The following is a 17,333-nucleotide window of genomic DNA, read 5'->3' as shown; positions in this document are numbered from 1 at the left end:
TATGAGGTAGAGAATGGGCAGCTGGTGTTGCAGACCTAGTGTAAGTGGTGCAACAAGCACCCTGTGTTAGCTGAGAGAAAGACGGAGAGGACGGGCTTATTGTGCATTAAAGTGCACATATTGTTGTTTAAGTGAATTCATTATTGTAGAGTTCATTTGCTTATTTCATTTGATCTTGCTACTCTTTTTAATACCTCTTTAATTCAGCATGGGTGATTAAGAAATCAAAATTTTAAAAAGTAATTATTAAAATAAGCTGTATCTTTATAAGTTTTGTAGCTTCGGTCAGGTGTAAACTTCAGTAATGTTATTATTTCATGTTACTAATTAAACACTCTTTAAGCACTTTTTGAATAATTACAAAACATACTGTGAAAATAAAAAGTAATGTGCCCGTACCGGGCTTCTGTTCCCACAAACAGATGCACAGCTGGATAGAGCTGAACTGAGAAGATATTCCTTAAATGGTGCATTAGATGTTAAAAGCAAAAAAATTTGGATGTAAAATCTTTACTTACTGTGAATCAGCCCTACCGTTACTATTACCACCACGAGTGTAGGAGTGTCATGATCAAAGCATGATTATAATGAGGCATTAGTGTTTTGTTTTGTTTTTTTAATAGTTTCATCACAGGAATATTTTTGAATAAAACTGTCCAAATAAATCAAGGCAGTGAATAGAATAGATTAGAGCTATGCTTGGAACTGCTTTCGAGGCTGATGGATGAGCCTGCACGCTATGAGGTGGAGAGAAGGCAGTTGGTGGTGCAGAGCTTTCATACTAGTGCAAGTGGACTGCTTGCTGCAACAAGCTGGTGCTTCTCTGACTGCCACTGAACTGGTAGAGAGCACGGAGTGGGGAGAGAACCTTGGACTTTTAGCTGGTTCCTTAAAACATGTCAACCAGCAAGCACAAATATGGCAGAGGGAGGGGAGAGGACAGAAGGAAGGCTTGGTGTGCAAGCTGTTCGTAGACTGACACCCATGTTGCTCATTAGCAAGGGAGAAATGGAGGTTCGGGTGGTGGTAAGAGAGGGGTCACTTGAGGAGAGGGAGGGAGACAGGAGTAGTGGAACTGCTCTTCAGTTTGACTGTGCGCATGTCTGGCTGCCCTCTCTTTATAGCAATGGCAAACATATGACTGCATAGTGGAGTCAACAGAGGGAATGTTATAGCACAACAGATGCTGAAAGCAGCACATCTCCTCCTGGGCAGGTGAAATCTAGTTAACACAGGGAAAAAAGAAACAAAAAAGAAAAGCGGGAGCCACGTATGATCGTGGAGGAAAGTCCTATAGTATTTCTGCTGCTGAAGGTGAAGCAGATAAACTACTAATAGCTAAGACTAGCCTACACCAAGAGTCCATTATTACACTGCATTAGAAAGTCCAAAATCAAATCTCTCTCTGTGTCTATCCACTGGTGGAGCTCATCATATAAGGTGGGAGGAAGTGCAGAAGCAGCTAATACAGCAATTGCCCAGGTCTAATTTCATGGGGAGTTGCTCTTATGTCTACCAGCAGTAATTTGAGGTAAGGTGTAGAGCAGAATTTTGACAACATTTATTCATACATCTCTGTTTTACTTTTACAACTTCCTACGCATATTGATTTTGTTGCAGTTGCTAGTGTCTGTCAGCGCGGTGTACAATTTCCCCACCTCCATGGCTTCCAAATGTCACCTGCTATCGACTGCATTTTGAATTGCTACGAGTCATGTATGTAACAATCAGGCCAGAAGCCACAGTTTGTGTCACAGTGTGCTTTGATGTGTTTGCCACAGGGAGAGAAAATAAGAGATACATGAAATCTCAAAGCACCCCTTAGTGATTGTAAGATGCTATTTAGGCTAGAGGATACCTGCATGCTGTTTGATTGTGCATCCACATACAGTACGTGGGGTTTGTGTTTACATTGATGTGTGTTCCGAGAAAAGGGTTTGTTATAACAGTAAATGACTCGTGGCTCCAACACAGCACTGGTCGATGGTCCAATTACCTTTAAATGTGTGTGGTTACACATCCTTTAAAGTGCCTGGGGTCTGTCTGAGTCTATGCAAGTGTGGTGGCTGGAAGTAGGAAGGAGACTGATATAGACTGGTATATCCATTTTTTGTTCAGTGTTATAATAATGTTTTACAGATCACCATGACAAACAATACTGAAAGACTGACACTTTAATGTAGATGTTTTTATTTGTACACTACTGTGCAGTCTTAGGTAACATCTTCTCCAGCCTTTGTGAATGTCTTTTAAAGATCTTCTTTGGACATACTACTACTTTTTCACTTATTTTTAGTCCAGTCCTTGCACCTGACCATTTTTAAATAACTTTTGTTTAAACCCTTAACCCTGACCTAGGAATGATTCTAGCATAAAACGCCACCTAAATTAAAGAATGAACCAGTGTTGTTTCTACACATAACAGAAAACTTAGCAAGGAACCAGTTTTAAATTGTATCTTTAGGCACTTTTATACTAGCAGCCTGTTATAAAAGCAAACCATTTGTTCACATTTCTTTAGATGAACCTATGAAAAATGCCAAAGATAACACAGTTTGACAGGAATAACATAATAGTTTTGCACCAAGAAGTGCTATTAGCTAAAAACTGGCTGTGCTGTGCAGCGTCTCCCTAAAATATTTGAAGAGGCTGGACAAATGTAGGACAAAAGAATGAGTTTCAGGCCTAAAAAAAACTAACTGCAGAAGACGAAGAGTATGTGAAAGTCATATCCTTAAGAAATAGGAAGAAGCCCAGTAAAGATGTGACACAGGATCTATGAGATTCATTTGGCCCCTCAGTGGATACGGTTGTTGCAATATCATCCAGAAAACATACGATCAGGAACAGCTTCCTTTTTAAGCTGTTGATTCCAAACAATCTGCTAATGCAGTAAACACAATTGTGGATAGAAAAACACACAATGGAAAACTATCTGTCGTGGAATTGTCTCCCCAGAGCCTGGACCTCAACGTTATTGAAGCAGTGTGGGATCATCTTAACAGAAAATGAAACAAAAGGTATCCAGCATCCAAACAAGAGCTTTGAATGTCCTTCCAGAAGCCCATGGTGATTCATCAAATGTTGTTGAAACACAATTTTGGTAAAATGAGAAACAAAGAGATAGCATGCTTTGTCAAAAGAAAAACTGAACTGAGAGCAATAAATGATGAAAAAAGAGAAATAAAAAAGGAAATTAAAGCAGTGATAGAGAAAGAAGGAGAGAGAGTGTGGGATGTTAATGGCCGTGTTTAGATGCTGTCTTCTTCCTAATGGTTATAACATGCAAACGCACACAAACACTCACAAATGCACATTTACTTCATACTGTCAGGCTGAGAGCCATTATCCAGAGCTATGAAGATAAGCAGAGGTTGGTGGCCACTCTGCTAGTCATCCAACCATTTTAACTCATCACCTGCACACCTCTACAGTGAAGCAGCCTCTATTACTCCTTTTAGGTGGAAGCAAATGCATAAGAGGATAAAAGTGAAAATACTGACATTTACATTTGTTGAAATATTACAATGGTTCTTCCATCTCCTTCGAGCTTATGGCTTTGTCTCTTATTTCCTCTTTACCGTCCATTTATAATGTCAAAGAAAAAATGAAGATAGTAATGTAAAAACAATGTATGTACTGTTAAGTGTACATACCCTTATCAGTAAGGCTGTTTTTGCATGTCATTAATAAAAGAAGGCCATTTAAGTGGATGCAAAATAAATGACAATGGAAAAAAGTAGGAATGTGCCCAAACTCGGCTTTAAGTTTTATGTTCTCACAAACAGATGGACAACTGATCCAGGGAGATGTTTTTCAAAAGAATAAAGAAGCATTTACAGTAAACAATGTGGATTAAAATTCGATCACTTCCCTCACCAGAAAGTGGGCTTTAAAAATAATTATTGGAGTTGTTGGCAATGACGCATTTAGGTATTGAATCATACCATTCAAAGTGCACTATGTACATCTATTGTGGTTCTACTGTGGCTCTATATGAGAGTGGGGGAGTGAAATTTGATGTAATGTGTGTTGGTCTGGCTGGGTGAGTGTTTTTGTCTGTATGTGTACATTAATGGCTAAACAGCCTGACCCTGATTAGTACCCTCTGTTATTACTTTAGTTCTTTGCTTTTAGTGATTGATATGTTTTGCCTAATCTTATTGACTTATAACTAAATGCTATGCAGAATGCAATAGACTGCCTCATTGGGTTCACTGCTTTTATTGTTTCTGTAGGATCTAGCACCTTATCAGTAGCTGGAGCAATTGACCGACTTAACTAGTGCAAATGCACGTGGTTATTTAACCAGTCTTTTTTGAACTCTTGTTTTATTAATGCAGTCCCAAGAAATAAATATTAAGTGCCTTGCTTAAGTGTAAGATGACTACAGTAGGCAATTCCTGTCTCCGGGAGGCAGAACAGGAAATACTAATGAAGCAAAACCATGTGGTTTTGATTTTTTAACTCTTTCACTATCACTAACTCTTATCTCAGTACAATCACTGAGTTTTGATTACCACTGTTGGGGCTCACTGCTGCATAGCTCAACAGCTCTGTGGAAGCCAGGATTACAGAGCGCCATAGCAGGTGTGCTTTTGCTGTTAGCCAAAGGCTTTTTTGTGTGTGTCTGTGTAAAAATGTGTGTCTCGCTCAGCACTTTTTTTTTATTATGAGTTCCGCTTATAATCCCTTTGCTGGATTTTAGATAATGTTCTCTTTGGAGCAGGTTGACTTATATGTGTTGTTGTATGTATTTGTTTTCCTACAGATGTGGTCAGGTGTGAATGTAAAGTGAAAAACAGAGTCTGCTTTTGACTTTCTAATCGGCATTTTGCTGCAGGACTAATATTTTATTTACTCCCTAAGTGTCGCTGTTTGGTTTGTGTTAACTGTTTCTCACCTGTGTTTTTATTCGTGAGACCTTTCTATCTTTTTCATGTTACCAAAATCTCCTTTTCCAAGTTTGCTTCTGTTGCCACACATATAAACAGCAGACAGGCGCAGCAAAAGAGTAGCGTGTACAAACACATTCACACACTTTTATTAAGGACTGTGTTGACAGTGGGTTTGTGGAAAAAAATATTCAGTAGTAGTTTTTCTGTGTTGCAAAATAAAGGCTAGCAGGCTAATATTAAGAGAAATACAGGTTTACAGATACCTCTGTATTTTGGGTTGTTATGAAATAGAGAAATGAGCTACATTTAGCTCCACATCTCCCTCTCCAGGCAAAAACATGGATAGCATGGAATTTGATTTACTTGGGTTTGTCTGTGTGATTTGGGTAAATGCAGAAAGATGAGCAAAGATGAGCACTGTATTGTTGATTTAAGTGCTGGAACGGCAACAATGTTGTATGGTTGTAATAACACGTAACAATAAGACAGTTGTACATCCTACACACCCTCATATATCCAACTCACAGTGAAGGTTGATGAGGCTCTTGTGTGAATTATCTAAGGTCACTGGACTCTCTGTTCTAATAGGAATGATAAAGGTTGTAATATTTTCCACTACAAGGAGCAACAAAGAGGCCACGTTGCAAATAAAAATAATAAAGGCTCTTTTAAAGGGCAGGACCTTGCTCACAGCGTGCATTTATAAAAGCCCTGCATGTCTACTTTGGTATTGGCAGTTCAAGCACACATCAGCTTAGTTTAACAGCAAGAATGCTTAAAGATGTTGAAAAAGGTGCTTCAGTGATGTTGGGAAGATGCTAGTGAAGTACACCCACGCATGCTTGAGATATCAAATAAGAGTTTAAAAATGTAAAAAGTACCTGTGGACGTGCAGTATTAACACATTTAAATGTGTAATGGATGAAATCCCCAGTGATAGTTACTCTCTCCCCATTGATCAACAGTGCTGTCTGTCATGGTTCATTCATGAGGAAAGACCCAAACAGGTAGGCAGGCAGGCTACAGAAAGAAACAGCACACACACAAAAAGAAAAGAAAACAAAAAAGTACTCATAAAAGGTTGCATAAGTAATGACAACAAAGAAACATCAAGGATGTAGAAAATAGACTAATGCCACGTTATATGAGGGTATCTTAGCTGTTCCTAGGACTGCGCTCTTCTGGACAGAGATCTCGGATGTTGTTCCTGGGATCTGCTGGAGCCACTCGCACAGCTTGGGGGGTCACTGCACCGAGTGCTCCGATTACCACTGGGACCGCTGTTACCTTCACCCTCCACATCATCTCCAGTTCTTTTCTGAGCTTCTAGCACTTTTACAGCTTCTCGTGTTCCTTCTTCCTGATGTTGCTGTCATTCGGTATCGCTACATCTATCACTACAGCCGTCTTCCTCTGCTTGTCCACCACCATTACTATCGGTTGATTAGCCATCATCAGTTTGTCTGTCTGCCTCTGGAAGTCCCACAGGATCTTAGCTCGGTCATTCTCTACCACCCTAGGACGCATCTATCTATTTTGACCTCGGGTCTTCCAGGCTATGCTTGGCACAGATGTTCCTGTATATTATACGAGCACTTGGTTATGGTGTTCCATGTATGCCCTGCCTGCTAGCATCTTGCACCCTGCTCTTATGTGCTGGATTGTCTCGGGGCATCTTTACACAGCCCCTGCACCAGTGGTCTTGCCTGATGTGATAGACCCCAGCCTCTATGGATCTTGTGCTCAGAGCTTGTTCCTGTGCTGCCATGATTAGTGCCTCTGTGCTGTCTTTCAGTCCAGCTTTGTCCAGCCACTGGTAGGACTTCTGGATGTTAGCCACTTCCTCTATCTGCCAATAATACACACCGTGCAGGGGGCTTGCTCCTCTTCTTTCTTGTGTTTCTGCTGTCTGAGCTATTCACTAAACATGCGGTCGGTTGTGGCCATCTTTCTGATGTACTCACTGATGTTTGTTGTCTCATCCTGGACAGTGGTTCTGACACTCGCTAGTCCCTGGCCTTCTTCTTTTCTCAGGCTGCTGGATTTAGTGTGAAACACTCCATGCATGGTGGTTCATCTGAATCTTTGATATAATGCAGCAACAATATAAAGGGAAGACAAACATAATGACTTAGTTGGTGGTAGAGTGGGTATAACTTTTTGCACTTTTACCAGAGGTGAAGAAAGACACAACCACAGACAGACAGGAACTAAGAGGGCAAAAAAAAGTCATGGGAGAAACACCACAAGAATAAGTCAAAAAGTAGTTGTAATACAGCACCGGCTTCTAATGGCAAATCTAGAATTAACTCACACACATGATCCGTGTCTACAAAAATCATTCCACAAGGAGTGATTTAAACTGTTGGCTTTGATTCTGAAAAAAAAAAACTTCAAACAGGATGTAGCAGGGCATGAAAAAAGCCACAATTTTAGAGAAGCTTTACCATAAGTACTGCTCCCAAAAGGGAATTGATCAGAATTGGCAGAAAACTGTATATCCAACAGTAACTTCTGGCTTTAGAAAAATGGATAATCCTGTATTTCCCTGTGCACTGTGCCCTCTGCTTCTCTGATGTGTTTGTGTTTTCTTTTAAATACAAATCATCGCATGCAGTTTTGTGTGTATCATAGTGTGCTTGTGATACACAAAAAACTGTTTTTTCCCCCTGTTTTTTTTCCTACTGCCTCTATCTCCACAGGGAAAACAGACTAGTCTGATCTTTGAAGCTAAAAACAATATTTTATTGAAAACATCAGGCAGATTAAATAATTTGGTCCAGAGGAAGAGAAAAAAAACACTGGGTGTTTATGATGCAATTTGATAGAAGTCTGGGTCAGAAGGAAATAGATGAAATCTTGTATACTGGGAGTTAAAGCAGTATATTATGTGCTGTTTATGATTATTTTGGGGTCCTAGGTAATTCAGAGGGTAATTAATTCAGTGCTCAGTTAAGTCGAATTTTGTAACGATATGGGATATCATGCTGAAGCAATCATATAAGCCTTGTGTTTGTCCTTTTTAACATTATGCATCATGCACTTGGGGGTGAACTGCAGATTGTAAACTATACATTCTAGAGAAATTTGATCAAGGGTTTTTTTGGCGATTAGCGGGAATATGGAATGGGAACCGTCAAAACATAAGACATAAAAGTTAGATGAGCCAAATGTGCCAAACAGTAGTTATTGTGATAGCTGTTTATATACCGCCGGATGCTAACATGGGCATGGCTCTCAGCCTCTTGCTCAACACCATAAATAAACAACAGCTTGCCCACCCCGATGGGGTTTTTATTGTCGACGGCGACTTTAACAAAGCGTGCCTAAAGACTGTGCTTCCCAAATTTGTCCAGTTTGTGGACTTTGCTACGAGAGGAGAAAACACTTTGGACCATGTCTATTCAAACATCAGGCATGCCTTCAGAGCGACACCCCTCCCCCATCTGGCTGGATCTGACCACCTCTGCATGTCCCTCACCCCCACCTACACCCCCCTGCTGAGAAAAACAAAGCCCCAGACAAAGATAATAAAAACCTGGCCTGAAGGAGCCCTCTCTCAACTGCAGGACTGCTTCTCAACAACTGTATGGGATTTATTCTCCAGCCTCAACCTCCAGGAGTACACGGACACTGTACTTTCGTACATCAGGAACTGTGTTGACAATGTCACCGCCAACAAAAGGGTCAGGGTGTTTCCAAATCAAAAACCCTGGATGAATAGCGAAGTGCAATCCCTCCTAAAAAGCCGTAACACTGCCTTCAAGTCAGGGGACAGGGCTGCGTATAGGGCGGCCAGGGCAGACCTGAGCAGAGGCATCAAGAAAGCCAAGGCTGCCTATAGGAGGAGGATTGAAGATCACTTTGCTGTCAACAACGACCCCAGAAAAATGTGGCAGGGGATCAATCACATTACCAACTACAGAAGCAATAACCAGGCGATATCTAGGACTGATGCCTCGCTGGCTGAGGATCTAAACCGTTTCTTCGACCGCTTTGAGACGACCAGGCCCTCAGCTGTTACACCACTTCCACCCGCCTCTAGCACCGGCATACTAACATTTGGAGAGCATCAAGTGAGGTGTGTTCTAAGGTCAGTGAATCCCAGGAAGGCGGCAGGTCCTGATGGAATACATGGAAAGGTTCTCAGAGCATGTGCTGACGAACTGACCGGAGTCTTCACTAAAATCTTCAACCTTTCCTTGTCATTAAACACCATCCCACCCTGCCTCAAAACCTCAATCATCATCCCCATCGCTAAGAAGACGGCTGTGGACAGCCCAAATGACTACAGGCCTGTTGCACTTACGCCTGTAGTGATGAAGTGCTTTGAGAGACTGGTCTGCCAGCACATCAGGGCCGGTCCGCCTTCCACTCTGGACCCCCACCAATTTGCCTACAGGACAAATCGATCCACCGAGGACGCCATCACCATAGCGCTCCACACTGCGCTGAGTCACCTGGAGCACCGAGGAAACTATGTGAGAATGCTCTTCCTGGACTTCAGCTCAGCATTCAATCACATCATCCCGGAGATCCTGGTCCAGAAACTGTCTCACCTGGGACTCTCCACCTCCATCTGTCTCTGGATCAAGGACTTCCTGACAAATAGACCACAGTCTGTCAGACTCGGCCCCCACCTGTCCAGCACCATCACACTCAGTACCGGGTCTCCACAAGGATGTGTTCTGAGTCCCGTCTTGTTTACGCTCTACACATCCGACTGCTCCCCCACCCATCTCTCAAACACCATCATAAAGTTCGCGGATGACACCACAGTGGTTGGACTCATCTCAAGGGGGGATGAGTCGGACTACAGAGATGAGGTTAACAGATTGACTGAGTGGTGTTCAGTTAACAACCTCCAACTGAACACCACGAAAACTAAAGAACTTATTTTGGACTTCAGGAAGGGCAGAGCAGACCCGGCCCCACTCTACATTCACGGGAAATGTGTGGAGAGGGTACACTCCATGAGGTTTCTGGGTGTGCAGATCTCTGATGATCTCTCCTGGACTGCAAATACCACGGCGGTGGTAAAAAAGGCCCAGCAGCGTCTCCATTTTTTGAGAGTGCTCAGGAGGAACAACCTGAAGGAGAGGCTGCTGGTGACATTCTATAGAGCCACCATAGAGAGCATCCTAACGTACGGCATAACAACATGGTATGCAGGGTGCTCAGTTGCAGACAGGAAAGGACTGCAGAGGGTCATCAACACAGCCCAGAAGATCACTGGCTGCTCTCTGCCCAGTCTGGAGGCCATTGCAAACTCCCGATACCTCAGCAGAGCTGGCAATATCATTAAGGACTACTCCCACCCCAGTAATCAACTGTTTGAACTATTACCGTCAGGCCGATGGTACAGGTCACATAAAACCAGGACAAACAGATTCAGGGATAGCTTCTTTCCCAGAGCTATCACCGTAGTAAATAAGCACAAAACAATTAAACCTGCTTAACTATACTTGCCATTGTCACTATATTATGCTGCTATTCATACTATCATTATATTATATTATGCGGCTATCCTGTATATATTGTACTTATTATTGTCTGAGTACTACGGTTGTTTTATTGTACTTTTTATATTTTACATTTATATTTATTTTGCATTTTGCACCAAGGGAGTGGCACTCCAATTTCGTTGTACTTTGTACAATGACAATAAAGGCTATTCTATTCTTCTATTCTATTCTATTCTATGTGTAGCTGAAATGTGAATATGCCTGATCGGTGGTTTACAAGAAGGTTTTTTAATTGGGACATTCTGGTTGGTCACCCATAGATTAGTTAGTCGAAATCCTTATTTTGCTTAATTGACTCTTTTTAATTTCCAGAAATAGATTAGAGTGCAATATTCATGATGCTCAGTACTAACTGCACGCAGTGTACAAAAAAGGATGTTCAGTAAATGTTTGGAACAAAATGAACAAACTAAAATTTTGTGGAATTAAAAAATAAACGCAGGAAAACTTAGGTGAAGTTGAATTTGTCGAACTGTTAAGCACCTCCATGTGTTGACAAAAATCAGGTAGATGAACAGGCTTTTGTTTTTATGGTTGGTCTCCGTAAAAACAAAAAGCCTGTTTACTTTTAAGCTGAGACTAGAAGACTATTTTGTCTTATTGTTTTATTGTACTATATGTATATAGTATAGTAGTATAGTAGTATATATATATATATATGTATATACTGTTTTATTGCTCATTACACAAGTATTTAAGGGACACACTATTTTGTGAATTGTACTTTTCTTTCAGGTGAACTTTCAAGAAATTGAGCTGCGTTTAAGAAAGGAAACCTTTGTGTGGCCAATTACATTTATACAGCTTGACATATATATACATATATATTTTTTATGAGAGAAGTTTGTTCTCTTTTATGTTTGATGAAGTGTGTCACCATTACAACAGTGTATTCTGGCATTGCATGTGAGTCCATCTGGGCTTGAAATAAGCTACCAAAGTGGTGTAACTACCGTAGTGCACCAGAGATAATTATCATTTTGTTCAAAACAATAACTTAGCACACTGTTAAATAAAGGTAGTTAAAACACTGCAAGCTTACAGTTTATTTTGAACATTTAAAAGAATGTGGAAAAACACTGAAATCTAGCTCCAGTCTGATATGGCTCTGTTAAACAACCAGCCTTTTTGGATTTCAATGATATCAGTGATACTTACATTGCAGTGTTTGGATAATTCCAAGCATGTGATTGATGAATTGCTAAGTTTTTGTTCTTACTGAGGAATTAACCAGTCTTATGTTTCAGATTTCTGTGTAACTAACTGTTTGGTGTGTTTCTGTGTGTTTTTGTTTGTGTACATTACAGCTAGCCACATGGGACCCAGTTCATGGACTGAATGGTACTCTGACAGACAGAAAATTGGAAAACAACATGAGGGGAGTTGTGCTACGAGTTGTCACTGTTCTGGTGAGTTTAACTGGCCAGTTTGTTAATCTGTGTGTGTCTGTTCTTCGATTATGACAAGATTTCCAATAGTCCAAAGACAAAGAAGACCGATTTCAGTCTTTATACAACTTTTCCTTTTATTCATCTTGAAGAATCAGGAGGGACTGTATTAATTTAACATTTCAAACATTTGCTCCTTTATAAATCTGTCCTTTTGTCTATTTTTGTGCCAATCATTCCACTTTATATATATGGGAATGGATCTAGGGACAGCTTAAGAGCTTATGTGAGAGCATGAAAAAAAACCCAGTTTATCAGACAGTGTTAGGAGTAAAGATGGGGGTCATAAAAGTCAACGAATACCTAACACGGTGAGCTCACTAATGGACCAAGCTATCATAATTTCATTAGCCTTCATTTTGACATTTGACAACTATGTGATGGAGTCTTGATGGTGGTGGGACTCTGGCTTTCCAGCTCTATCTGCCTCGCCCGCAGCATCGATTTGAGTATATCCCTTGAGTGCTTTAAAGATTCACAGCTATAAATTCTTCATATCCCCCCTTTGAAGTGAGAAACAGAGGAAAAAAAGCGATAATGCTAGACATCTCTGTGGCTATCCCTTTTTACTGATCTTTTCATAATTTTTTTCAGTCTTTGATTTTCCTCATCCTTAAAGGCAAAAAGGATATGGGCTGTGAATATTGTCCCTCTTCTCATTTTTAGGAAGGAGTATCTCTAGTAATGTGAGGTGTATTGTTTGCACACTTTTAAGTTTGTGTTGCGCTTCCTGTTCTGTAGCTCTGCCTGTGTAAAAATGTTTATGTTTTACCCAAAATGCCTCATCCCCCTTGTCGGCCTAATAGCAGAAAAGCCTAGAAAGGGTGTGAAATGTCCATGTGCGTTCCCAGATCTTTCCATGTGTAAATTGTTGCTGTTATGATCCATAAGTGTGCAGGCACTTATGGATGTGTGGGAGGAAAAGCCATGTACAGTAATTTAGTTTTAAATGTACTGCATGGGTTTTGTTCAGTAAGACTGGAGAAGAGCTACTATATTAAATACTATATAGTATATTAAAGTCTGGCATATTTCAATCTGCATTTAACACTGATACTCACTGGAGAAACACAAAGACATTAGACATTATTAGAAAACTTCAGACACTTGTACCTCCTGCTATCCATGCACAGAGGGATCTTGCAGGAATGGTGATGCTATTTGGTCAGTAGGATTTCATAATCTGCTCTACAGCAGGTTAGTTTTGCAACATAAGTTAGAAGTAAGAAGTGACCCAATTTCAGGGTACTGAAAACTCGAGTTAACAGTGAAGTTAGCTGGATAAGAATAAATCCTGCTTTATAATATAGACTCAGGGGTAGAAAAACGTTTGGGCACAAGTGACACAATTAGCCAAAAAACGATGTCTTAAAACTGAAAAATATAGTTTAAGAGCTTTAAGCAGTTATCAAAATGTGGTTTTCTTTATACTATATGTAAGACTATATAGTCAGCTGGCCTAAAAATCTAAAATTACTGACTTATATATGTTTCTAAATTAAATTGTTTAATGGCTTTCTTCTTTTCATCATATGTAGTGGTCTTGTCCTTTTTTATGCGAGGGTGCACATTTCTCTGATTTAAGTAGCAAGCTGTGGATTTAGCTACAGTAGCACAAATATGCAGCCAAAGGCAAAATATGTCCCTTTTTAACTTGAGTTCATATTTTTGGAGATAATGAAGAGAGCTCACAATGTTCCCTCTGAATAAAAAGTAAAGTTTTACTTTGAAGGAAGATAAGACACACAGTAACCACAAGTGTAATTAATGCCAAATTTGTTTAGCAAGGTGGCTAATGATTTCGATCACTGAAGATTGATGAATTAGCAATCAAATTAAATGATGTTTACAATTTGACAGTTGTTCCTTTACTTTCATTTGATAGTCCATCTAACAATAAAATGTATTTTAAAGGGACCATCTGTAGGATTCAGTCTAATGATGAGGTTGGAGATTGCAACCAACTGCTCACCCATCTTTTTCCATGTGCTTAGAAGAGCCTTAAGTGAATGCAAACTCAAAATGCAAAAGGCTACTGATAGAGCCTGTTTGGTTTGTCTGTTCTTGGAGAATAAATATGGTCGACTATGGAGAATGTGACAGTGCTCTATCGATACAGATGATTGTCTATACACTAATGAAAACATAATTATTAAAATTCCTATATAAAAAAGAGCTCTTTAAAGAAAAAAAACTTGTCCACTGTCTCGTACACTAAATATGAATTTAGTGTACATTTTTCTTTGCGTCCCAATTTGAATTTCTTTTCTGTTGTTCTGAACTTTATATCGTCTTTCTTTACCAAACTGAAACTGAGAGAAAAATCATTATCACACAATATAAAATCTAATCTACTGCAGGCGCTGTCTGGGCTTTTCAAAATAGATTTTACTTTTACGGTACACATACATTTCTCAGAGTGTTTTGGAAATGATCACAGTGGCACAACTTACCACATGACTCTGTCAAAACTAGCATTCCTTAGAGGGAACTTCAAGTGGTATTACTTAGTTTTTGTGGAGGGCGTAATTCCTGTTTCTGGTATTTTTTTCCAAAGAGAATAAGATGAACATTTCCAGTTACAGGAATTAGTCTTGAGGAAAGTTAGGGAAATGATGGAAATGAGACATGGGAACAGTAGCTTCAAGGGACGTGAGATTATATACTGCATGGTGACAAGTGGGAGTATTGTAGCTTGATGGATGTGTGAAGATGATGTGTTCTAAACATATGTTCAGGGAAAATTAGAATCTATAGACATTGCACCCTGGAAAGATGCAAAGTGTTATATGTCAGCTGGTAAGTGGCAAGAGAAACAAAGGGGCTGTAAGGAAAAAAGCAGAGAAAGAAAACAACTCGAGAAATACAGATTAACATCACAGTAATACAACATCTCAAAGGACAATTTTCTTGCAAGATTTCAGTCTGTAAACCATTTACTGAGAAGTGATTCAGCCCAACAGTTTAAAATCAGACTAAACAGCGCAATGTTCAGATGGTTACATGACTCTTTGTTGACTTTTAGATAGTCTCATTATTTTGCAAGTGAAAAAAAAAATCAGTTGCATACCCACAAGTGTATTAATTCTCTCAGGGCTAAGATAAGATCAGATGACATAAGATAAGATAAAACACAGTCATGACTAAAAGAAAGTACACGCTTTCACAAGTACACCTCATGATTCAATAGCTTTTTTTTCACATTATTGTGGAGGATTTCTGGTGGACACCTTCTTTAGATCATTGAGGTTTGCAGGCATTCATTTATGCACAGCACTCTTGAGGTTGTGCCACAGCATTTCAATTGGGTTGAAGTGTAGACTGGGTGATTGCAATATTTAGATTTTTTTCCAACATGGCCTCATATTTGGTTCTAGAATACTTTGATTATGATCACTGTAGAAGAAGCCCAAATCTTCCCCCCCTTCGGCTCTGTGCTTGACAGATGTTATGAGCTGTTTGTGCTGATATGTCGTGTTTGGTTTTCACCAAATGCCCAAACATCTGCACTTTGGTCTCATCTGTATAATGAACAATATTCCCGAAGTTTTGTGGTTTGAATGTATCTCTGTAAACCAAACATGTTCTGCCAATGCAGCCCTTTCCAAACAAGCCATACTTATTCAGTAGCATCGCATAGTCCAACCTTAGGCTCCACTGCATATCTACTCATGGGAAGATTAGCATCTGTCTTGAAAGTTTTCCACTTGTGAATAATTCTTCTTACTGTAGAATAATAGATGTGAAATTGTTTGGATCATATAACCTTTCCCAGATTGATGGGCATCAAGAATTACTTCTCTAAAACTATTGCTGATGCATCCCATTTATGATAACTCTTTGATACCTTAATACTATGGGGTAAAAAAAAGTTAAGCTTAAAAACTGCTGGTGTTATGTGTTTTCTACACCTACTCTGTCTTTCACACATAATGTAGTTTAAAGGTTATATAGTGTAATTAACTGTAGATCAGGAAATTTGTACTATTAATTTGCCTTGATTGCCCTGCAGAACAATGCCAACCAGCTTTTCTCCACAATGTCTATTTGTTTATAAAGGTTTACAGAACCCCCCAAATAAGGAAGCAATCAGTGTCAGTTGAGGGGAAAATCAGTATGTATGGCTGTTTTTGTTAGTGGGTGTTCCCACCTGAATTGATGGATGCTTGTGGTAAGAGAGGGACTTGGTATGCATGTCCACTCACTGTCTAATAGTTTATTGAACTGCAGCTGCTAGCAAGGATTTGAAAATGCCAAGTTAATGTGTAGAATACCCTGTGTGTATATGTTTCTGTTTGAATGTCCGTGCTTAATGTGCAACCAATATCCTGTCAATAACACAAACAGTCTCATAAATTAAGACACATTGGTCTGCAATGTTTCACTCATAACTAAGGATTTATTAAACAAGAATTGTGTGGTAAACGGCTAGAAGGAAAACACACAATCCAAGGTGTAGGAAATGAAAATAAGTCTCATGTTGCTTTCTATTTTTTTATAAGCAAAGTTTCTTCGAAAATTAAAAAAAAAAACTTGTTTTCACTTGTGCTTTGTTCACTTAATTGCCTAAAATGACAACACTGTTGAATGTCATTTAACCTCAACAGAGAGTCAAGTGCCAGAAATCAATATACAAGAGATTTAGGCTTCCCAATGGTATTTAAGAATGAACCGTTAAAAACAAAACTGCTGGAATTTATGGTGCAGTTATTGATCTTCAACATTTTAATTCACTTTAAGTTGTCAGACAGGGTACCATTTCAGTAAATTAATAAATTGGTTCCATAAATGAATACAAGTATGCCGAGATAAGAACTTCAAATAATGGGGTTAATCATGATTTTCAATTGTTACAGTCAACATACACTCACTCAAAAGGTGCTTCAGCATATAATTTAAATGATGAACATATGCTGAAAGATATCTGCTTGCTTTCATACCTTGATTTCTTCTAGAATAACACATAGGATTATTTTCACATTTGCAGCATTAATATCTCTAGTAGGTAGAAAATAAACCCCAGAGAAGAGCCTACCTGTAACATATAGTTTTACCTTTTCAGGCATTGCATGTATCATTATCTTTAAATGTAAAATGTAGATTCTCTCAGATATGCTTGGAGCCATCAAAATGATCTTTTGTGCTGCTAACATGATTATTAGGGTAATGGGGGACTTGATGCTTGAATGAATGGTGCATTGATTGGCTGCTTGACTGACTTACTGACACGTTGACTGTTCGTTGCCTTCTAGGAGGAGCCGTTTGTAATGGTGTCAGAAAATGTTCTTGGGAAACCAAAGAAGTACCAGGGCTTTTCCATCGATGTCCTGGATGCTCTGTCAAACTACCTGGGCTTTAAGTACGAGATCTACGTTGCTCCAGACCACAAATATGGCAGCTTGCAGCCTGATGGTCAATGGAATGGACTGATGGGCGAATTAGTCTTCAAGGTGAGAAGATCA

At 39.5% G+C, this 17,333-nt stretch overlaps 1 protein-coding gene across 3 annotated transcripts in view; it reads left to right on the top strand.

Annotated features, from left to right (window-relative positions):
* grid2 (glutamate receptor, ionotropic, delta 2) overlaps window positions 1-17,333 on the top strand; it is a 532,677-nt gene that overhangs the window by 406,549 nt on the left and 108,795 nt on the right. For all 3 annotated transcript variants that reach the window (XR_014877276.1, XM_085180825.1, XM_085180826.1), the window contains exons 9-10: window positions 11,731-11,832; window positions 17,124-17,321. Coding sequence is in view for 2 of the 3 variants with exons in the window: in XM_085180825.1 (XP_085036951.1) it covers window positions 11,731-11,832; window positions 17,124-17,321 (300 nt within the window). In the remaining variant the exon portion in view is untranslated. The remainder of the gene's footprint in view (window positions 1-11,730; window positions 11,833-17,123; window positions 17,322-17,333) is intronic.

This window comes from Neolamprologus multifasciatus, chromosome 12 (genome assembly GCF_963576455.1).
Source record: "Neolamprologus multifasciatus chromosome 12, fNeoMul1.2, whole genome shotgun sequence".
Taxonomy (NCBI): domain Eukaryota; kingdom Metazoa; phylum Chordata; class Actinopteri; order Cichliformes; family Cichlidae; genus Neolamprologus; species Neolamprologus multifasciatus.
This window is presented reverse-complemented; position numbering and strand designations above follow the sequence as displayed.